At 38.8% G+C, this 24120-nt stretch overlaps 1 protein-coding gene across 1 annotated transcript in view; it reads left to right on the top strand.

The window, feature by feature from the left end:
* WDFY4 (WDFY family member 4) overlaps window positions 1–24120 on the top strand; it is a 147571-nt gene that overhangs the window by 29239 nt on the left and 94212 nt on the right. Inside the window, exons 14-29 of the mRNA XM_026851430.1 lie at window positions 935–1028; window positions 6866–7080; window positions 7982–8094; window positions 9056–9263; window positions 9539–9615; window positions 10331–10549; window positions 11556–11740; window positions 14195–14426; window positions 16476–16627; window positions 17157–17268; window positions 17382–17572; window positions 19150–19302; window positions 19744–19817; window positions 20685–20846; window positions 22550–22641; window positions 23669–23768. Of these exons, the coding sequence (XP_026707231.1) occupies window positions 935–1028; window positions 6866–7080; window positions 7982–8094; window positions 9056–9263; window positions 9539–9615; window positions 10331–10549; window positions 11556–11740; window positions 14195–14426; window positions 16476–16627; window positions 17157–17268; window positions 17382–17572; window positions 19150–19302; window positions 19744–19817; window positions 20685–20846; window positions 22550–22641; window positions 23669–23768 (2379 nt within the window). The remainder of the gene's footprint in view (window positions 1–934; window positions 1029–6865; window positions 7081–7981; window positions 8095–9055; window positions 9264–9538; window positions 9616–10330; window positions 10550–11555; window positions 11741–14194; window positions 14427–16475; window positions 16628–17156; window positions 17269–17381; window positions 17573–19149; window positions 19303–19743; window positions 19818–20684; window positions 20847–22549; window positions 22642–23668; window positions 23769–24120) is intronic.

Genomic DNA, 24120 nt, shown 5'->3' on the forward strand with positions numbered 1-24120 from the left:
GGTCCCTTGTAAAAGTTTGGCGGTTATTTTTTATGCTCAGTCTTACTTGTACCCTTTGTTTTATATGGTCCATAAAGCATATTGTTTTGGTTTTTTTTGTGTTTTTTTTTTTTTTCCAGTTAAAGTACAGCTGTTAGATGTTGCCTTTGCTTTTCTCATGAGATGTATTTGGGACAGTTTTTTCTGACAGTGCACATCACAACTCCAGTTTAGAGGTGCACCCAGAATGGCTGATGATACACTGAACATAAGCCTGCAGTGTCTAAACTTGACTTACTGCTATGCTGTGGCTTCATCTTTGAGGTATATCTGACCTCTAGACTGCGTCATGGGATAAGCAGATCTCTGTGGTAACTTGGATGCCTCAGTTCCTTCCCATGCCTGAATGTACAAAGGTGATATGTGGCAAAAATGAAAACTGCTGGGGAAGCACAGATGTTTAAATTCCTTTTATTACTTTAGGCAGATTCTGGTGCTGGAAGGGAAGAGTGGTATACTGATTTTGTCAAGGCTCTCTCACCTGTGCTTATTGCTATTATGGTTTGAAAGTATTGAAGTTATTGTCTGTCCAAAGTTACAAACTGCTTGAAAATAGAAAATATAACACTAACTCTGGGCTGATGCACCAGGGAGATCCCTTTGGTTGTCTGTTTTCTGTACTGTAAGTGCCTTCAAAGGCAAAGTTTGTTTCAAGAGGCTGCTGCACATCTTTGAATGTGCAGGTGTGAGCTCATGGGCAGGTTACGTCCTGTGTTTGTTACTCTAAGGAAGCTTCCAGCTGTTCCAGGTCATCTGTATTGTTTGCTTAGTCTCAAACGCTAAGCCTGGTTACTGTTGGGAGGATTTAATGCTGTACTCCACAAGAAAGTTGTTGGACACCCTTTGCTGTTTTTAGTTATAATTATGATAAGTCTTATGTGTCTTTTTCCTTTAGGGGAGAAATGGGAGACTGTGCCATTGTACATCCAGGTGCTGTCTGTGTTATGGTGAGGTTGCTGCCAAAGCTGTACAAAGAAGGACACTCTCAGGTGAGTCTGAACATACCAAAGTGTCGTCTAAACAGTATCTGCTACTTTTCTGTAGTTTCATTTCCAGGAATTACTTTGCAGGTGTGGAAGTACTCAAATTTACCTAGAACACTGGCAGGAGAAACTGCAAATTTCACTGAGACAACAGATACAAGAACAACAAAGGCTCTTGGCTATCAGTTAGACTAAGTGTTTCTATACCTGTTTTATGCAGTGCATGATCTTGGTCCCAGAATACTTACTGCAAATGTGCAAGTGTAGAAGTCCCTTGAAAATTGTTTAAAATATTGCTAATAGACCTAGCTAGCAGAAAAGTCTGCTCTTTAGGCCTAATGGTCCATAAACTTTCAATGCAGCTTAGAATCTGCTTTGCTTTGTCAAACCTTCCATACACAAAGCCACTCTGAACAAGCATATTGCCTATATTGTATCTGCTATCTGGTCCGAATACAGCTAAAGTACATATGGAGGGATTGAAATAAAACCAGATTGTTCATCCAGAGTTATGGAAGGTGGGAATGCAACTAACTGCTGGCACATCCCAACTCTGTGTAGCAGAACCAAGCCATCAGCTAGTGAGATTTTGTTAATTACAGTAATTAATTTCTGAAAAACAAGTAGAATGGTTAATTGGATGAGAGAGTGTCATCAAGAAACGATCGGAGTTGGCTCTAGGGCTGAGCTCTATGAGAGAGAAAGCCTCTCCGTCCCTCAGTAGATGGCAGTATTCTTAAAAATATGAAGGACTAGAGCACAAGTCCCTGCAATTTCAGTTATATATTTAAGTGCGTTCATCTTTTCTTCCTTTCTTACTCCTTTTCTCTTGGTCAACAAGAAATTATTACTGATAGTGTTTGTTTAGTATTGCTGTTGTGAATAGGATTGCCTTAGGTAAAATGGGACCACTGTTATGCGGGGCCTTGAATCAGACTGTGTCTAGGAGTTAACACATGTCCTGAAGAGTTTTTCATTAAATGACTCACAAAAGGGATGTAGGAAAAACAGAACTTTTCTAGATAATTCTATTTAAAAGTGGTTGAGAGAATGAATGGAAACTCATGTCCCATAGCTTGGGCAGCTCACTGGTGCTGCCAGTTAGTGACACAAAAAGGCAGACTTTAGTACCCTTAATCATAACATATACCACTGCTTGAACCCTTGTGCAATGAGATGCTGCTAGGAACATGTGAGACAGGCAAGATCTGATGCAAAAGGTGGACCTTAATGGTTAGTGAAAAGGACCTACTTGGTAGAGGGATAATAACTGAAGGAATTTATCTTTAATAGATATATTCTGTCCCAAACAGGGTACTGGTACTATTCTTTAGTTTTAGTTTTAGTGCAACAGTGTTTGACAAATATATGAGAGATTAAATAATTTCTTTGTGGATTAAGCTTTTTTACTGCAGACTTTCGTTCAAAAATCTGAAGGGGCTTCTTGCTCTGAGTTTTAAGACTAAGTCAAATAGTACACTTCTTAGGAGCAATAGTCAAGAACAGACAGTAATTCATCTCTTATCTGCTTGATTTAGTGTTGTGATAGATCTTTTAAGACCAGGTATTTAGAAGTAATCTGGAAAAATCTTTGAAATCAGTTCGGGTCATCTGCAAATCCTTTGCTTTCACAGAAATGCCAACAAGGAAGCACTGCTTTACAGAAACATTAATTGAACTCAGTAAAATTAAGCTACTTTCATTCTGACCCTCAGAGATAATATTAATTTCCTGTCAAATTTGCAGCTTCTCAGTGACCTTTGTCAGACTCAAGGAGTAACAAGCATAAGCAATGTTGAGCCTGTCAGCATAGAAAAAACAGCAACAGACAGTAAACCAGGTGGTCTTACACTTCAGCCATTTCTTCTGACTATCTAGAATGACAATTAAAAACTGAGGAGAATACATTTGTGGTAGTATATGACTGACATTCCTAGGTATGATAAAAAATCATTTGAATGTCATATGGGTATGTAAATTTGCTTTAAAGCCTTAAAACTCCCTAAGAGACAGTCTTTGAGTCAGTAAATTGTATTTAGAAGATACTGTTCATGCATGGGACTGGTACTAAGCCAGTTCCTATCAGACTGTATACAGCTTGACCAAGTACAAGGTGGATTTCCCTTTTATTAATATGCTGCCTGTTCAGTGATGAAAGATGGCATTGTCACATGTTTCAAAAACTAAGTAAAGTGAGACAGGTTAACATCCATTTTAAATGTGGCTCAGGGTATTCACAGGGGGTTTTCTACCTCAAAAAGAAAGAAATTTCCCCTCAGACATCTCTCATCCTTGTCTGGCATTTGGAACTATGACTTTTAAGACTCAAACCATGATTCAGTTCTGTGTCATCATTCTGGTATGTTTCTTGTGAGTACAGACAAAAAAAAAATCCGTACATAATTAATTATGTAAATTACCTATATTTTTATTTAAAAATATTATTGCTTCCACAGCTGGATTTGTACTCTCTATTTTTATCCATGTCTCTCCTATGATGAACTGCTGTCATATTCACTGTTGTAAAACATTGTGCATCAATAAGGACTTTGCACCTTTTTAAAAGACCTTTATCCCTATGTTAAATTTAGCCTAAACTAGTTGTTTCACTGTAGATGTTAACAGCATAACACTTTCCAAGTATTTGAGCTTCTTAAAAATGTAAATTCTTTCTAAACTGAAAAGGTCTCCGACATAGTTACATATGGCCCACAGAACATTTGAGATGTCTGCCTTTAGATTTATATTACTAATGTCACTGCTAATGTAACTGTTAATATCACAGTGAATTCCTAAATTACTGCACTGCATTATCTGCACAAGGAAATTCTTCAGGTATTTGGCCAGAACTTCATCTCCCTTTGTGTTGTGTAGCCAAGGCTTTGGGAGAAAGGAAAGGAGAATAGAACAGAACTCTGGCAGGAGGAAGGGGACTAGAAACACCCTGGCAGGTGGATCCTTTAGCCTGCACTGGTGGCTGAAGGTCAGTTCTTTCCCCTGAGCACTTCTCTGCAGGCTTTCCTCCAGCCTTGTCTCCTGGGGGATTTTCTTTGCTGAGCCTGATTACAGCACAACATTTTTTTTTAAAGAAAATGCACAGCCTGTCTACATGTTCTTTTCCAAGGTTATTTTTGGGCTTTTAGTAAGAAGTTTGTTTGTTCATTGATCAGCCCAACTTCTGAAGCTTTCACTGTTTATACAGACCAAGCAATTTTCTTCCTGTGGTTCCAACCCCACAGCCTGCCCTTTCATTTGTCCTGTTTCTCTTGCTGTTCACTTTCTCCTTAAAAAGAAGACAGTACACTAAAATCTTGGTAACATACCCTGGATTGAAGAGACAGGAGGTCTGCCAAAAATCTATTGCTAACTATACCAAAGATCATGTAATGATATCTTTTATAATGTGGCACACAGTGACAGCTTTGCCTTTCTCTCAGGTGTCTGTTGAACATTGTATTATAGCACTGCACAGTAGCTTAGAAAAATTAGGAGACACTGCATTCTGCTAATACTGTGGGGAAAAAAAACACTGCAACTGAATGTAATTTGGTGAGCAAGAGGTCTGTCAGGCCACCAGAATTAGCAAAAGGTTTCTTAACATTACAAAGAGATTTTGATGCTTGGCTTCAAATGGTCAAGACTTGCTAGTGTATTTTCTCTAGAAGGCAATAGTAGCCCTGGTGGGAGGAAAGCTCGGTAGCTTCTCTTACACAGGAGCTGTACCAAGGGGAACTGTGAAAAGCCTGATGGAGGTGATAACATTTATGTGGTGCATTTAAGTAGAAACACTTCACACAGTTCATAGTGCTTTCTTCCCTGTCTACTTGTAAAGAATGCGCGAACACAAGTTATTCTGCAACTTCTTAAAACCCAGTTATATAAACTGTCAGCTAATTAAGTTTTACTTGTTAAGGTCAGTGGGTGACAGTTAATCTGCAAAATATTGTAATAGAATGGGAACGTGCTGGCAGCTGGGAACTGTGCATCAGGAATTTGAGGAGTCATACATGTATTAATTCTTTATTTTTCATAACATTAAGGGAAAAAAATTGTACGGATGATTTTCAGAAGCAACTCAAACTCTACAGGCAATGGGTTTTAAGCTGATGGATGTGTACACTTTCTTTTGAAAGCATGACTTTAAAATTCTAGGTCACTCAACTTTTTGAAAGTGCTACTTTTGATGTCTTGCTTTCTACATTAGTAAAACTAAATCTCTGTGATATGTTAGAAAGTTAATTCTGATGTTCTATTTCAAGTAAGAGGTGCTCTGAGATTGAAAAGTAAGTTTGCTTTTTGCAATTGCACACAGAATTATTGCTGTATCATTCTTAAACCTAAGGAAATTAACATCCTTTTGCAGTGAACCCACACTGCCAAAGGTTCAATGTTTTTGCACATCTTGAATGTAACATAATCATTTTGAAGAATAATAATGGGTAATTAAATTCAGATGCCAAGTCTTGAAACTATGGGCTCTTAGGAGCAAGAATCTGGGAACTACTTAAGCAGACTGGGCAAATTGCTAGGTGACATTTTGCCCTTAACTAATCTGAGGCAGAGCTGTGAGCCCAACTACATTCTAACTGCACCTTCAATATCCTGATTCATGGTGCAAGTTATATGTGTTAGGAAAATCAATCCATGCATATAGAAACATACAACCTGGTTTCTTGGCCACCATTAATATTTCCATTAAAATCTCATTTTACTGGAACTAAGGTCCATGAAAGCAACACATTTTATTCAAAACAAGGCAGTACTGGTATTGACAAAGCTGCTAAGCTAATGAAAACAATCAATTTTTTTGTATGCCATTATGCTTTTATTGGATTTATTTTGAAGTAAACCAGTAGGTTCATGTAGTCAAAACCTGCGTCCTTCTTTGTTTTCTCATGGTTTTATATATCTACTTTCCTATCCAGTCAAAAATGGAGTAAAATAGTAATTAAAAGAACCCAAAAGTCATGAGTGAGGTTGTGATACACTGTAACAGTGAGTGTCTCTGAAGAATAGTGTAGTTCAGTCTGGTGGATGATTTTTATATGGAAGGAAATGCACAGCAAAACTTGTGTCACTGGGAATGAAAAGTCATTCAGAGAGAAGAAAACCTATCCAGAAAACTTGCCCATCAGACATCAAAAAGCTGAAGAGCTCCCGGGGGTAGGGAACAGTTTGTCTTTGTAAGATTTGTGTTTAAATATGTGATGCACAGTAATTTTTGTGTGAAATCTTGTTAGGTTAATGGGGTAGACTCCATTCCTAATTGGGAACAAATTGCTGTAAAGATAGTTTATGAGAATTGAGATACTTCTTTAAGACCATTAAGAAGCAATAGAGTAAAGCTGCAGTTCAGCAAAACTTGTAGAGAAATGTTTAAAATTAAGTGAGTGTTTCATGGCATTGCAAGATACAGTTATGTTTAAGAACAGTGCTTTTAGAACTAAGTGTAGATCATGTCAGTATGACTCTTCATGAGGTTAATGTTAAATATATGCTGAGTTACTGTGTTGGTCTTGGAGCTTATGCCTAATACCCTGCCCTTGGTGGTGGTTCCTTCTTTTGAATGACAGCTGATTGCTCTCTTCCTTCACTGCCAGTGTTGTGGCAGGAAAACTCAGCTGTGGATGGCTGAGCAGCTACTCAGATGGATATATACACACTGTTCAAAGTGTGGAGCTTTATAGAACAGCCATGCAGTTGCACTTTAGCCTCTGGCCTTAGAGGCTTCTTTTCTGGGCCAGATTTTTAAACAGAGATTTGACAATTCAAAAAAAAAAAAATTAGTCACCATGTACAGTTTTAGTTCCATCCCACTGATTTAATTTCTTTGTCCATTTCAGCTTTCACAGGAAATCCAGTGTGCTGTGGTTGATCATATCCAGTCCCTGGTGAAGTCAGAGAAGAGCCGCCAGGTGATGTGTGGATCTGGCTTGCTGAGTGCCATCATAACTTCCTGTCAGGATGCCTTCCGCAGTGAGAGTCATCCACTGCATCTGCCCCTCACTAGAGTGTTTGAGAAACTTGCATCACAGGCTATTGAGCCAGATGTGTTAAGGTATCAGATTGTATCTAATGGAACCAATTTGCTTTAGTGGTACAAATTTTTTGCAAAGTGTGTGTAGTAATTAGATACTTTGTGTAGTACTCTAATTCAGCAAGACACAGCCTTTGTTTCAAGTCTCAGTTAATGCTACTTACATCTTGATCACAGGATATGTGTAGGGAATGACTTACTGAAGATGGTGTGAGTCTGTAGTGATCTGCTGCATCTTCTCTGCTGGGATTGTAAAGCTATTTATGAATGGTCATTAATTAACTAATTGCAAAACTAGGGTTATTCTTTCCTGGTGTTCATATGGAGAAGTTTGTTTCCTGAAGAGTAAAAGTGACTTTCTCTTAGCTGAGATCCATGACAATGAAAGATGCACAAATAGAAAATGTAATCTTGTTTCTCAGTCTCTGTTGTTTCTACTTCGAGGGTGTACTTTCTTTAATGCTAACAAATGTTAGGCATGAGATTACCTAGACTATCTGACAGAGATTAGCATGCAGATGAAATTGGATATGCAGTGGAAGTTTGGTCTTCTTTTACTCAAAAATAGAACAGAATTTCTTAAAAAAACCCAAAACAAACCATAGATTTTTCTCTGAAATATTAGTAATATTCAAAAGTATTGCTGAAGAAAATAAACATTTTTTTTTCAGTAGGAAGACCTTAAAAGGGGAAGTGTAAAGCAAAACAAATATTTGTGATGATACAATGGAAAACATTCCTTCTGTTTTAGGATGTCTTTAAAACTTGGTATCCGGTAAGAAGATTGGTCTCCAGAGGGCTCATCTGTATTTGCATGGTTACTATGACTCCAAAGTGTCTGGCTTGATTGTTTTCCTTTTTTGTTGTTGTGTTTTTTTGTTTGTTTGTTTGTTTTGGTTTGTTGGTTTTTTTTTTATGTTAGGGAATTTCTTTGGTTGGGAGGTTCTCCACCACTACCTTCCAGGCCCAACACAAACAAAACCAAGGTCCTTTCATGTCAGAGGAGTGATTCAGCTAATCCAGCTTGGAATGAAGGTAAGCACACAATGAAGAGCCTGTTGCTGATGCAGTGACAGGGTTATAGATGTGTCTGTAATGACAGGAAGGAGTTGGAGTAGGTTGCTCCAAGACAGTCACAATGAAGGTGGAGTATGCCTGGATGTTTTAGACTGGGTATTGCCCAGGTTGGGTGGTACTTGACCAACACTGAGAGCTGATATAATGACCAGCAGGGTTCAAATTATAATACATGTACTCAAGCCAGATGCTGATATAGACTCGGACTTTTCTGGATCAGACATGGAAGTGATGTATAAAAATACTAATCATATTCCACAAACCAAGGGGAGCATCTCCTCGGTTTGCAGAATGTTTTCCCTGTGGTTTATAGCTAGAAATAGAATAAAGATGTGAATAAAGAGCACTGCTTTTTGTAATCCCTAGGGTATCCTAGTAGTCTGCCTAGTTTATACAGGCCATTTTCCATCCAAGTCTTTCTCTGTTCTAACATATTTTGCAGGTGAAAGGCTACAGTAGTAGTATTTGGTGCTTAAACTGTTCTGATGCCTATGAAACACCAGATACAGCATAGTACAAATTTGGGTCTTATATTCTTTGCAGTCATTCTTGAGATCCAGTTCCACATGTTAGTTGTAACTGCTCTGTTATGGCAGAATTGAATGGTCTGTATATAAGAAAAATGGAGCCAGTGCGTTAGGAACTTTTTTACTAGAGGTGAAGTTTGGAGCTGCCAGATATGGGAGGAGAAAACATGGCTATCACTTCTGTAAGCTCATGTCTCCTGCCAGCCTTCCATTTTGAAATTCCTTCAGTGCAATATTTCTGTGTATTGCTGAGGATTTCTGTGGGTTGCTGAGGATGTGTTACTTGAAGAGCATGCAGTTCTTAGCAGTGATGAATTGAATACAGACAAAGCCTCTGGTCGAAAAAAGTATTGCAGACACCCATCTGGTTAGGCACTATGTTGATCTTGTAGGTTCAGAAGAGGACATGGTGGACAATAAAACTGATCCTCAGACAGTTGTGTCCGTCAGCAGCTCTTCTTGGGTGTCTAAGGGATCTGCATTGGCACTCCGGACTGCAATGAGTCTCATCTCCATGTCGTCACCTCGAAACTTCCAGCTTCGCAGCACTTCTTTGGCTCCATCGTTTGTGGAGTTTGACATGTCCATGGAAGGATACGGGTATTGCTGCTTTGCTTTTTTCTTTACCTGCTCTGCAGTCTCTGAGTCTTTATTCTAGAAACAGCAGCCGATCACTTCTCTCTCCATCTTAATCAATCCTTGTGCCCCATTGCTGCCTTCCTTGCAGCAATGTTGCCAACCTATTTTGTTATTGTCTTATTGCTGATAGACTAGGCTCTGCCTTGCTATCATGATTCTGCAGTATTAAGTCACTGGTGACACTGAGGGTTGATTTAACCTTTTTGATGAATGTGTGCTTGCTCGTTTTTTTGTAGGTGTTTATACCTCCCTACCTTGGCCACTGTCATGGGACCCAGTGCAGAGCAATCTGTCTCAGGAGGAATTGGCATGGGTAAACACTTTGACTCAACTGAAGCTTCCGGAAGGCACTGACTTTTCAGCCCCACTGAAAGCATTCAGCATCTGTAAAGAATAGCAGCAAATAAGCTATGTATTTCAATACACTTCTGTCTCTATGTCCAAGTCCAGCTCTAAGCTGTATAACTCAGACTGCTCACCAAAATGCAACGTCAAATGCAACTTAATAGTGTAGTGCATTAGCATTAACATTAGAAATACTAATTTAAAGCAGGCTGCTAAGAAAACAGTCTTAACAAGTAAGAGCCACCAGATTTTAGGGTAATTTCCCACAGAAGGAATAGAAACTGTCACTTAATATGAAATAGGATTCTGCTATAGATCAAAATCCTCTATTGGATGAACTGGGAAATGGCTGTAATTCTTGCTTCCTGAATTATGTGAACTTTGAAAAGACTTGTTTCTGGTTCAGCGCATCCCAATTGATGAACTCTGTGTCATAGAGATCTAGTAGTCATTTCTCATCAGTCAATTTTAGGTCATTTATATCTGTGCACACACTCATATGTGTGGTCTCTATGATATTGAAGATAGGTAGTGAAATCTAATAGAACAGAACAGAAATATAACCTCACATTCTAATGCTGGTTCTTACATGCTTTGGGCTACAAATGAAATAAGGAAGCAGTTTGCTAATGTCTGCGCAGGGAAACCGACTTCCTTACTGACTTTTTGTTTTCTGTCTACAGGCACCAGAATGTTCCCTCCCTCAAGTGGCCTGACACTCTCCTGCTGGTTTCTAGTTAGCAAGTTTGGTTTGGTGCACAACAGTCACCCACTCCGTTTCCTCACGGTTGTGAGGCACATGTCAAGAACAGAGCAAGAATTTGTCTGCTTTTCAGTAAGCTTCGTCCCGCAGGACCTTTCTTTGGTAATTTCTACAGAAGAAGTGGAATTCCAGCTGCTCGGTAAGGCTCTTCTCAGTCTGGCTGCAGTTCCTGTGTCCTCTGATTATCTGGAATTTTTCATTAATAAATTCCTCTTCTTATAAGTACCCAGGACATTAATAAGACTTTTAACGTCTTCAGTTTTCTTCTGACAGCCTGTTGTGTTTGTATTTCTTGGTCATATTGCAGTTTCAAGTTTGCTGTAGGCATTGAGAATTATTTTGTGGCCTGGAATATATGACAAAACTTACAGATTTTCTAAGAAAAACTTCTGAGTGTCGGTTATATGGCTGTGTGCAGTTGTGGGGACTTCACTTGAACCAGCTCATTCCTGCCTGTTCTGTGTGGCAGTAGGCAGGTTTGGAGAGTAGGACCAAGTTTGGGAGTGATCTAGCTTCATAATCAAACATCTTATTTCCTCTCCTCACTTTTAGAATGTTTTCTATCAAGCCAGTCTGTTTTCATTGTTGAGATTTATCCCTTTCTCCTTGTTGAATACAGTAGGTACTGCAGAGGAGGTTGGGAACAGAGTGTGAATAGTAGCTGGGATTTTTCAAGCACAGCTGACATTGTGAGTGCTCCGATTCCCATAGAAGATGTTAAAAATCCCAGCTTGCCTTTTTTTAATAAAAACTACAAATTAATGTACAGAGTTTTATAATCTCATGAACTCACTAGGTATTTTGTTTCTGTGTCAGCTAGCTCAATGAATACCCTGATACCTCTTCTTAGAGAACATGTTGTCTTTATCCTGGTTCAGTCCAGTTTTGCAGCATTGAGGCAGCTAGCAGGTATTATTTGGGAATATGGCACATTGTATGCTGGAGGGATATTGAGAGTTGTGCAGGTCTCAGGTCCTGATAATAGATGTTCAGGGAATGTTTTAAAGACATTGAACAGGATCGCACCAAGTCATTCTATACCCAGAAAGACTTGTTCTTCATGTCACATTCGATAGTTGTGTTCCAGAGGCAGGGGAATGTGAGAGAGACTTTCTGTTGACTGCCCCCTATTTTTGCTGTTACAGATGTCATGGAGCCTGAGGGTGAGGTCCTAAATTCCTCTCCATTTCCAGGACAAGTCCAGTTTGGCTGTGGCAAGCTGCTGGTCACTGGCCAGTGGCACCATCTCACAGTGACAGTTGCTAAGGAAGCGAAGAAGAACTGCATTGTGTCAGCTTATATAAATGGTCAGATGCTTGGCTCTACAAAGGTAAAGGCTCTCTGCATAGATCTTGTGCTTGACATTTGCTTGTATTACTTTTCATTTTTATCTCCTAGTGCACATACCATGACTTTTCAGTATTAACTTGAGAGACTCAAAGCATGATGATTTGCAAATATAACACATGCTGTGCATGAGTGGAGTCAGAAATCCATACAAACCAGGGTGTGTTTGTGCTGCTTTTCAGAAGTATGATATCAGCTTATCCTGATGCTTTGAACTAGTTGCTCTCTACCCCATCAGCATGTAGGGCAATTTTTAGTGGTGACACTCATCTGAGAGTTCGGGTTACCTAGTTTGCAGGTAGCTCAGGATTATGATGATGAAATTGACTTGTACCCCTAGGCCAAAATTTTCTGAATTGGCTAGTGATTTTGAGGATCTCTCAATTTAAACTCAAGATTTTCAGAAGTTGTCAGCTGTAAAAATATATCACATTAAAGTGTGACCAGAGAACTCTAAACGGAAGGTGCTTTGCAAGTTAGGCTAAAACCAGCAAAGGTGATGAGTTATTCAGGGAACCTTCATTTTTGAAGAAAGGCCTGGAAAAGTGGAAAGATCATGAAGTAATAAGCTTCTCTGACTGGCCAGCTCTTTGCAGGAGTCTCAAGACTGATGGAATTTCCTCAAGCATCTCACACTGGCATGTTTCAAGCTGTCATCTGCCTGTTATACCTACTGAACAATTAGCTGATGAGTCAGTGGCCTTTTTCTCACTCTAAGAATTCAGGAACAGATAGATGTTCCCCTGGATTAGTTGTGCAGTGTGTGAGATAGCTCTTGAATTAAATTAATACTTCTTTTTTTGAGTTAATCGAGATTAAATGAATATTTCAATTAGGAGAAATTTGTAAATTTCAATTTTATCAACTCATTATTTCAATGGAAATGTTGATGTAGCTGGTATTTCCCCTAATGTGCCATTTCTTGTGATCTTTGTGTTGCATAGGAGTCAGTTCTCAAATGATAAATTTCTCAGGTAGCAGGAGATACCATGAGAAAGCAATCCAAATGCACATGAAGGGTTCCTAATATACAAGATAAATGAGAAGAGCCCCTGGTTTATATTTTCATTATCATTATGATAATGGTCTTGAAGCTAATCTCAAATCATTTCTGAGATTTGATTTTTGGATTTTGAATGCTGCAGGCTGGCAATGTTGAAAATGCACCCTATTTCTATTGCAGCTCTTGTTGGTGTGGTGTTTTTTTGATTTTGTTTTTGAGTAGAGTCCTTTTATTAATTGAAACTTGTAACCTTGCTCTCTTTCTTCTAGTTCTTATATTTCAAATCAGTCTCAACACATGCAAAGCTCACTTGTGTGTTTTATACTTCCCTTGTAAAAGCAACCTGTTTAATTCCAAATATTCTCTTTCCCATACTTGAGAAAAATGATCTGTCTTCTAAATGCCTTTTGGGACCTATATTCATTTCAGGAATGAAAATTTAATTTAATTTGCTTCCTTCAAATGAGACTGAAAGTCATCAATAAAACTAGGCCTAAGCGTTGCAACTGATTAAAGAATTCAGAGCAAATATATTTAACATACAGTGAAACAGCTCATAATAAATAAAACAAGCCTTTAGTAAGTAAAAGGTTGTCCCAGTGCTGGGGTCTCTGACATGATGCAAGCTTTCATCTTGATGTGTACGGTGAAGAAAAGATTGTGTAAGAAATTAGAATTGCACAAAGGTTGTTAACAATACCAAAAGCTATTTTTGGGTGGCAGAGCTAGAGGTGTGGTGGAGATGGGTTACTGTCTAATACTTGTACACTCAAGTTTCAAGTCCTGCCTCCCAATATTGACCATTCCTGTCTTCTACATCTCAGTAGTCAGAGATCAGTAAATGCTAGGAGTCTCTCATCCTAACAGCAAATTCTTAAAGGCAGGGCTAAACCCTGAAATACAGTATAGTTTCTACCAAAAAAAAATCCAGCTACTCCCTATTAGACCTGTCCACATTTAAATAAAATAATAGACTCAATTTAGGAGGCGGAATCCTTATTTTGAGACCAAAAGTAAATGGTCAAATTTGCTAAACTGTCACTTTCATTGAAGCGAACTGATGTGCTTGGACACTGTTAATTCTCTAGGTGTCTAGTACAAGGTGCAATCTGTAACTTGGCTTTCTGTGTCGAAAGTTAGAGCCTGAGTTACGAAGTTTATACCAAGAAAAAAAAAATCTGGGGTCAAGATAGGGCTTTTCTTTGCCAACACTTGAAATTATTTTTGAACAAAAAGTAGTCTTGAACTTTCCTAAATGCTTATGTTTGTGATACTTCTGAAAGTCCAATTTCTAAACAATAGTTGATAACTGTGTTGCACAGCTGACTGAGACTTCATTGAGGAAAGAGGTGGCAGGCAGTAGCTTCCAGGGACAAGACCTTAAAGCACCCCAAGTGTATTGGGTCCCCTCAGTGAATTCTTCCTCTGTTGCAGATGCAGTACCTCCAGCCTTTACCGGGTAGCTGTATTTCCATGGAGCCCTCTTCCTTTATTGATGTCTATGGGTACATAGCTACTCCTCGAATTTGGAGACAGAAGTCCTCCTTGACCTGGCGCCTTGGCCCTACATATTTGTTTGAAGAAGCCATCTCTGTGGAAACCATTGAGGTGATTAATAAGCTTGGCCCACAGTATTGTAGCAGTTTCCAAGCAGTACAGCTCCAAGGTATGTAATAATTCTCATATTCACCATTATTTGTCTGTCAGGGCAATATTTTTTTTTTTATTCTTACAATCTGCTATTAGTATTTGAACTGTGCCTAGAGCCCACTTTAAAAGCCTGGTACTCTGTGTTACTGAGTGTCGTACAAGATTGTAGTAAAATACCACAAGGATTTTGTAACATACTGTAATCTGGGCAGAAAAAGAAGGGCAGGAATCAAGCAGCAGAGAGAGCTGGAGAGTAAAGAGGGATAACATATTCTTGAGGAGATGTAAGATTGCCGCTTCTTGGATAAACACTGAAGCAGCAGCTTTAACTGAGATGTTCTGCATTTATGGTGCTACAGATAAAACATGGCAGAAAAAACAGCATAATCTTTAATTGCAAATGGCTGCAGAGTAGGAGGTAGCACACTGGAGAGAGGAGTAGGGGAATAAGTTACATTCCATTTAATGAAGAGGCTTTTTAACTCAAGTATACTGTTAGCTTCAATTATTAAACAGGCAGACAAAACATTTCAGTTATTGATTACTGTTTGTTCAACAAGTAGTGCATTCACCTCTCTAGTAGAGCTTGGGATGAAATGGGATGGTCATCTCCCATTTGAAAAGAGAAGAATAATCTCATCTGGTGATACTCCAGCCCAAAGCAAAGTGAAAAGACTGGCTGAAAGTACTCCTTTAGAATGCTGTCTATCTAGATGAAAAAAATCTCTAAGTAAATCATAGGAGGGGGTTGTTGAAAGAGAAATTATATCAAAATACAGACCTAAAATAAAATTATTATCCATAGAAGTCAGAGGGATTTGATTTCTGAAGTGCTGAGTCTTTCTGAAGTCTGGAGTGCTTGTTCTCTGCACACTGGTCTTCTCAGCTGGACTTTAGTACTAACCATGGATTGTGGCCATCTGACTTCAACGATGCCCTGATGTAGGGAAATCACAGGGCACTATACAAGATGTGATCTCATCATTGTGAAATGATATCTCAGTCTCTCTCTTCCCACTCCCGTGCCTCTCTTTGTCTTGTTTTGAGGGTGGGGAACAGCAGAGAGGGGAAGTGTTACCCAACATCTCCCTATTCCATCAAAACACCCAGAGAAACTTTCCTAATGGAAATTTAGACTTAAGAAAAGTTTTAGCACAACCCCCCAAAATATTATGGTTTATTCCTTTGAATGGATTTAATGACCTTGTTGCAAATGACAGTTTGAATTGTTTAAAGAAGTGTTGTCTCCCATCTTAACCAGTGTCTCATTGCTTCTCACTAATCAGCAGCAGCAGTGTGGAGGCTTAGCCAAAAGCCTTTCCTGAAGGGAAATAGGTGACACAGTCTTGGGACATTTGCTTCTAGTTAATCTTCATGAGGAATATGTGCTAGTTCTTTTTGCCTGTAAGGGCTGTAGCACCATCACTAGTAAACAGTTTCATAAATCAACTTATCCCAGTCTATAAAATTGTCAAAAATACAAGATACATTTTTAAAAAAAGGTACACACAGTTTTTTCCAAGTGTAAGCAGGAATAGAAAACTCTTTTAAAAAAAAGCATGTGATAATTTCATACAATCATTAAACTGCTGAACTTGGTACTTTATGGAAGCTTCCCATACATATGTTGTGAGTTGGTAGCTCTAAACTTTTGCCTCTGTCCTTTTTCTTCCACATTAATACTTGCTCCTAGTACCCCTGAGAAAACTCCCGGTAACATGGAAGGCCTCTGAAGTGTTTTCTCTGCCCAGAAAGGTGGTTTTGTTTGGGGTTTTTTTTTACATTGTGTGGACACAGAAAGATTTACTCTGGACTTTTCTGAACTTCATGAGTGGGTGTGGGATCTACACAAAACAGTAACCAGAGGAGTCAAGCCAAGCACATTTCCTAGTGGTGCTTACTGTGTTGCAAAGGATGAAGACTTTTTTTCTCATTGTAGTTAAGTCAAAATCAAATTCCTATCTAAATTTTCATTTCCTCCAGTTGTTTTTCATCTGCCTCTCTCCCATCTCACATGTTGAGCATGTAAAGTTCCTTCAGAGGTTTAAAGTCTCTTTTGTTTTAGGTGAGGACCAGTACAGTGATCATAATCCTACACCTCTGGTGGCAGAAGAGAAGATTTCTTTTGGAATCAATGCCGTGTGCTCAACTCTCACTACAATACAAGATATAAAGAGCTCCTACAATGAAGTGGATGGCCGCCTGATTGCCAAAGAGGTCACAGATTCCCCTCATTTGTCATAAACATGTTTTTTCTTGTTTCTGATTGGTTTCCCAGAGCAAAGTGTGACTTTGTCTTAGTTTCATACCTTTAGTGATTTTTTTTTTTCCCCAACTTATCTTCCCATTCCTTAACTACATTTTATTTATCGTTTTGTTTTGATCTATGAAGAGGAATAGATCGGACAGTGTGAACACAATGTTAAAAGCCTTTATTGAAACAATAGAAGCCATAGTTTTCAGGTCTAATGGTAATGTTTCAGTCTGGGATTTCTTAATGCCTTCACAATGACATTTCACATGCTATTCTAGCATTCTTGCCAATGCTAGGCCTACTGACATGTCAAAGTAATGAGGCTGTGGAATATTTTAAGTGCGTGAATGTTTGCTCTAAACATCAACTTTGAAGGAAAAGTGGTTTTCATAGCCTAAAAGTGATAAAATAATCTAATTATTAGACCATCTGCTTGTTACTTTTTCTCTCTGCTACCACAGTTTTTCTTAGGATGTCTTTTATCTGTTTTAGATTGGGATTAACTCTCGGGACAGTTCAACACCAATATTCCTAGCTAAGAATATTGCTGGACACCTCTCAGGTTCCTTGCGGACTATTGGGTCAGTTGCTGTGGGCCAATATGGTAAATGCACCATGCCTTAATATTTCATACTTCTTAAGAGTTGGACCTCTCTCTGTCCAATAACAGATTTAGTCCATGTAACTTCCTGGTAGAGTAATACTGCAATTTCCTAGGGGTAAGAGTGTTCCAGTCCTCTCCAGCAGCTACTAGCTTGAACTTTATTGGAGGCCCTGCCATTCTCCTGGGTCTCATTGCCATGGCCAGTGATGACCACACCATGTATGCAGCTGTCAAAGTCCTGAACTCCATCCTGAACAGTAGCCCAATGACTGAAAAATTGATGAGGCACATGCATGGATACCAGGTAGATACTCTTTTGTTCATTCAGTCTGGTTATAGTCTTTCCCTTGGAGAACCCTATCTCAAAACCTGTCAATGGCAATGAACCAAACATATCCTGGCTATTAGCACTTATGGTTGGAACTTTGTAAGTTACGAGAACTTTAAGAGGGGAAATATAGCAGAGTGCTCTAAATTCTGTACTTACAGTTTCTGGGAACCCCTATAACAGTATATCTGCTGATGGGAAGGTGAGATTAGATGCCTCTTGGTCAGACATGATCTAATAAACTAAATAAGCCAGGGCAGCAGATTTGTGACTGACCCACCCTTCACCTTTTACCAAAATACCTGATCCATCCCACAAAAGACCACTTCTCAGACAGGTCTGCTTCCTCCCCTTGGTTCATCCAAGCTAAGATTCCTCTTTACAGACTGCCCAGTTTAGGGCTGACAATGAATTCCTATGGCTCAGTCTTCATTGTGTGTAGGGAATTGTGCTGACATAAATAAGTGCTGTCTGGATTTCATTGATAAGGTCTGTCTTAAATGCACATTTCAAACCTGAAAGCTGTGCAGTCTGAAGAGCTTCGTTGTATTTAAGCACTATATACATAAAATTGGATGGGTTAAGGTTCAAGTGTGACATTTCAGTTCAGTATCACTTACTTTATGCTGCGTAGGGTAAGCAGAGACTTATGGAAGAGAGAAGACTCTTTAACAGAGATGGTTCCAAACGGGACTCTTAACGTTAAGGCTTTGTGAATGATTTATTATAAACTTTCCATTTTCCCAATTTGTGAATTGTTCATAAATTGATCCTGATTCATGTGAAAATATTTATCATACTTAGATATTGCTTGTCCAATCCTTTCTTGTAGGTGAATGTCAGCCTTTAGATTGTGTACAAGCTATTCCTTTTGACTTCGTGCTAAAGTGTTCTTTCCATGTGACTGATCATCATGTTGCAGTGGAGTGGTTTTGCTCTTTGCTTGGCTGTGTGAACCTTTTTTCTTTTTAACAGGCAGCTAATAAAAACATGTCTTGACATGTATTTTCAAATGAATATCTATTCCTCCCAAACAATTCAAAATATAATGGCTTTCTAAACATTTTTCTCACTCTATCAGGAATCCATTGAATAATCAAAGATAGACTCAGTTGAGAAACTGACAATGTTTCACACAAATGTCTTTCTTTTAAAGAAGTCAGCATTAATTTTTTTTTAAACTAACACCATTTGCAATCACCTAAGAATACATCCATGTAGAATAGTGTAGAAAACCTACTGCAGTTGTTTACAATTATATTGTAATGTTGCTTTTTGTAAGTTCCATTCAACATAATATGGCAAGTATTTTGCTCCCGTTCAATGCCACAGAGTTGTCAAACTCCTTCAAAAACTTGCCCTTTCACGTACTGCACAAAATTTTATGCTTGGATGAAATCTTCACTTTTTTCATGATGCTCATGCAAGATGTATGCAGGCACAACTACTACAGCCAAGTGAACTGCATTTGTCTTGAATTAAAAAATAGTGTTAGATGTTAGTTTATAAATACAAAATTATGCTCATCAGATACTTACTAAGTATTTTTTCAGTTGCTGACCTATCTATTGAAGAGGAAGACACAGCTCTTAAACAATAGGATTTTACAGTTAATGTTCTCTCTGGTGGGCACAGCTGAGTTTGGCTTTGAGTCTTCAGTCATCAAGAATTATAGTGCATTCCAGTATATTCTCTGCAACTTCGAGGTAAAAATGTTGATGTTAATTTGTGGGTCTGGCTGTATTAAAGATGGCTTTATAATACGAAGTTTGTTTGTTCATAGCACCTCCTGAATCCAGTACTGGAGATGAGATGGTGTGTGAGATTTTCCATACTGTGGCTAACCTGGGGAGGTGGTAGCTCCTGGAATGACAGGTCTTCTGTCACCATGGCTCCTCATTGTGCCCAGGTGCAGTTTCTGGAGTGTTCCTGCAGACCATGAGGGCCTGTTCCTCAGGGCTAGCTGAGGAGCAGCAACTCCTCACACAGGCAGGAATTTCCCAGTGCCTGCAGGTTGTCACTGCAGAAATTACTGAGGGTTTATGATGTTATCCACCCTGAACTACTTGTAACTGTTTCTCTGCCATGGCTTACTGTCCTCTACGTTCAGCAGAGCAGTAAAACCTCTGCCTTCTTCTGTCTTTCAGCTTTGGATGAAAGCACCAGAAAATCTTGACCTTGCTCTTTTTTCACATCTTGTGGAGATCTTGCAGTCCTCCAGGTATACAAGCTAGTGTTTGAATCAGAAACATCTGGGACAAGCTCATCTGTAACCTGAAGCTGGAACTGTGAGGTGGATAGGAAACATCCAATCCTAGGTGGAATCAGTGGACTCTGGGAGTGAATCATTCTTATAATGCTCTTTCAAGGCTGGAGTTAGTGATTTGCTGAGCTCCTGAGATGACTGTTGGGCCAGACTGGGAAAAGCTATCTGGTGATCTATTTCACATGAAATCACTACTGTACAATGAAAGTTTAAATGTCTACTGGGGAGTGGAAATCTGAGTGTTTGAATTGAGTATGAGATAATAAAATAAAATATATAAATGAAGTTGTTTTTAAAACCAAAACACAAGCCAGGAAGACTTTTTTATAACACTGTATTTTCTTAATCAACTATACTAGATTTAAATGTATCTTAAGAGACATAATATGGCAGAGGGGCTGAGTAGAGCAAGCTGACAAATATTCCTTTTTTAGATATAGTAGATATTCCTTCCTTTTGGTACCAGAAAGCTATATACAGAACTGTCTGGTGTGCCTTACTGAGTTTTACAGGAATAGCATTTATTAACACCAACTCACTGCTTGAAAATTCAATAATGTTGTTTTCTTTGAACTCATTGAAATGCAGCAGTTTCCGGGGGAGAGGGCAAATGGGGAGGGTAAAGAACACACAAAGAAGTCTTCAGATCTCCATCACTGACATATATTCAATTTGTCTGACAGTGTTTGAAATGTTGCCAAGACAACATTAGAAGCCAAAGGTGCAAAGTATCAGTGCAACCTGAAAATCCTTTTAAGTGAAACGCAGCAAATTTGGTTCTTTCCAGTAAAAGCTTTTAATAGTCCCCTTGCTTTTTTACAGAGATGGATGTCAGAATGCTGCAGTTGCCTATCAGGTGCAAATGGTGCCAAAGCTCATTTTTCTCTTCAATGATCCTGAAATCAGTAACTCCAGGATCACTGTGGCCTGCACCATTCTCTCCCATCTGTTGCAAGGATACTATAACACAAGGGATGTTCTCAGGTAACCTTTAAGTCTATAGCTTTTTTTCAGTTTTCATATGAGCTATACTCCTGTCAGTGTTGGACAGAGCTCTATATTAGAACTTTTCTCACCTCAACTTTGTTAGGAACCCCCAGATCTTTGGCAACTGCAGGATCCCCACTGATGGAAAACTCTTTCATGCCTTCAAAACAGAGTTCAGTCCAACCTTATATTTGTATGAAGCTGGGTTGGGTGATGACCCTTACATTGATGGTACAAACAATTCTGCTGGTATGACTCGGACTACTTAAAGTCTGTACTTAATATTTGGTTTCATTGAAGTCTGCCCCTGAAGTATTGCAATTGCTATAGTATTGCAACTTGACCCCAGTCAACTGTGTACCTAATCCTGTTGGTTTGGCTTATATCCCAGTAACTATCCTTTTTGTTCTTGAATTTTAGTCACTTAAGATATGTTAGGATTTCATGAAGCAAAAAAATTAAATCCTTGTTTGCTTTCCACAGAATGTAAGCACTGCTCCATTTTACATTTCCCAGCCTCATTGCATCAGCCTGTAAGCCTGTGAACTGAGGAAGGTCCACACAGTGCTGACTGTAGCCACCTAACTCCAGGGAAATGCACTGCATAGATGACAGCTCTGTTTTCAAAGCACTTTGTCCAAATAAAATGTAGAAACAGAGTTCTGTCTCAAACTTGTGGTCTCTGCAGTCAGCCTTTAGTTCTGTTGAAGAGTATGAGCACCTCAAGTTGTTACTGTGGAGTAAGCTAATATGTAAACTTACTGCTTGCCATCTGTTTTGTGGAATTACCTGTATTCATGTTCCTATCCTGGGCTTGTGTGAGTTAGCTTTTTCTTTTTTCATACATGTGTGAGTAGTGGAGTTAGTATATCAAATCTGCCATGTGGTAAGGAGTGCAAATGAGCATTTTTCTTAAAATATCATGATTTGTTATTCCATGGTAATTTGATTGGTTGTCAGGCCCATCAGTGCTGATAAAAGTGGATAGACATTCCCTATTCTTCCAACTCCAGGACAGCAAAGACTATAGCAGGCTTTCAGCAGTACTGAAAGATGCTAGGGTTTCTGGTGGTCCCAGACTTTTGACACATCTAATGGAAATTGCTGTGTGGACCCTTCCTGCAGAGCAAGTGGCATTCTGTCCCTTAAGAAATGCCCTTTTTGTGGGCAGGAAGAGGTTATGCGCTTTCACTAAGTGTGTATGTCACATTAATCTATCTATCCTTACAACCAGGTAATGTATTAAAGCAACTACAGATGAAACGAGGTCACCAGTCCTCCTCCCTGAGTACCTGCTGAGGTTTCTTTGCTCTCCTTATGTGCTTAGAAACCAAGTGGTGGTGACAGTGATATCTGAATGCCACAGACAGTTCAGAATCTTTCTGTGAACAAAGTGCTTTAGTCGGTATTGCTTTTCCCATGGTGAAAGACCTTTAAAATCAAGACATAAAGAGACAAATGTTTCCATAGTAGAAGAGATATTACTTGCATTTGTAGATATATGTCCTTTTTATTTGCTTCCTAGGTCATGACCTTTTGCATTCCTATTTCAGCCCTATTTCTGCAGTGATTTAAAATTTCCAGTGGTTGTTGTTAAGAGTCATTGTTAATGAATATTGAGATTTGCATGTAATCTTAAAGTAATTAAATGAATGTCTGTCTGTCTGCTGACCAAAACTGTTTCTGTTTTTCTCTGCAAGGATTGGATTGTTCCTTGTTTACACTTTGAAACCTTCTTCTGTGGATGAAAATCAGATTTGCCTGGATGATGTGGCTGAGATGTCCAGTGAAGGTGAGGAACTACCTTTGATGTATGTGTTTTGATAAATAGCTAAAGTACTTCCCTTCTTCCCCAGGGCATGATGAACTCTAAATGCAACATAGTGCTTCTGCCTCCAGTAGCAGAAAGAGACATAATTCAAATTACTTAATCTGGAAAGGGACAGGTTGCATTGAGGTGACCTGAAATTTTGGGAAAACTTACATAGCTACAAAGACCTGATGTCAAGAATAGTGAAGTGACAGTCACTGTATATATATATATCCAGGAAGGCCTGACCTACCACAAAAATCTTTTTTTGTTAAAGGAGTTCCCCTTTTGTCCTCTCTGCTAATAAACCAGCAGTACTTTAGCTGCATTGTCCAGAGCCTACACATGTTGGATTTCACAGATATATGCAGAGATGAAGGCCGTTAAATTGAAGTTGCCCCAAAACTAATGTACTGGGCTGTTACAAGGTATAAAATTTCACTTGGCATCCTGGATTTTTAGTGAACGCTTTGGTACACTTACAGTTGCAGCAAGTAATAATAATGTGGAGCCCTGCACCTTTTAAAATATCTGTGTGTTTATGTCAGTTTTGTGTGTGTGAACTTTCAGTCAGTTGGTTCTTTCACTGTGGTCTTTCAGTTGAGACTATTGGTTATTGCACCTTTAAACAATATTTTATATTAAGCAGATACGGATAACTGTAGTTTATATATACAGACATCACAACTAGGATATAAAAGTTAGATTGCCTGTTTACATTTCCCTATCTGGTTAACCTGAGATTATTTCCTGTGGATTATTACTCAGCATGAATCTGGATGAGTTTTAAGTAACTGAAGAGAGGACTTTGACAATGTAAGCACTGGTCATTTCTGATGTTAGCAGGAATTATGATGTCTAAAATCTGATGTCTGCATCTTTTTACTCTACAAAAGACTGATATAAGTACTTCCACTGGGCTAGTCTCTACAAACAAGGTTGTTCATCAAAGCAATGGAACATGTGTTTTGTCTCTTCATTACTCTTTATTACTTTCTGATATTTGTAGCCTTAAGCCAAACATCTGGAAAGACAATCTGGCTTCGAAACCAGTTACTGAAGATGTTGTTAGATGTAATGTGCTCAGACAAACTTCATATGTCCTCTGAGTAAGTAGAAACAATTTAGAAAGGCGTAGGTAAGTGTCTCTGTCTTCTAATTGCCTCTTTGCTGGTGCTTGACCAGGACTAAACACACGGATATTTGACTAAATATTTGAGTCTCAACAAAATAGTAAGTAAGAGCAGACTGAATTCAGAGTTATTTTTTGTCAGTGATTTATCTGGCATTCACACAGATGTGTGATCAGATTACACATCTGATACCCCTTTTGAAAAAAGTTTAATGTTTTCAGAAAATGTCTCAAAGGAGGAACTCAGATATTGCTGTTTCTTCTGCATTGCAAGGGTTGGAGAAATCCCAGCTGTCTTTGAAAATCAATTCAATCTAATGTGGGATTAC

The sequence above is a fragment of the Athene cunicularia genome, assembly GCF_003259725.1.
Source record: "Athene cunicularia isolate RWA chromosome 6 unlocalized genomic scaffold, athCun1 chr6_part1, whole genome shotgun sequence".
Taxonomy (NCBI): Eukaryota; Metazoa; Chordata; class Aves; order Strigiformes; family Strigidae; genus Athene; species Athene cunicularia.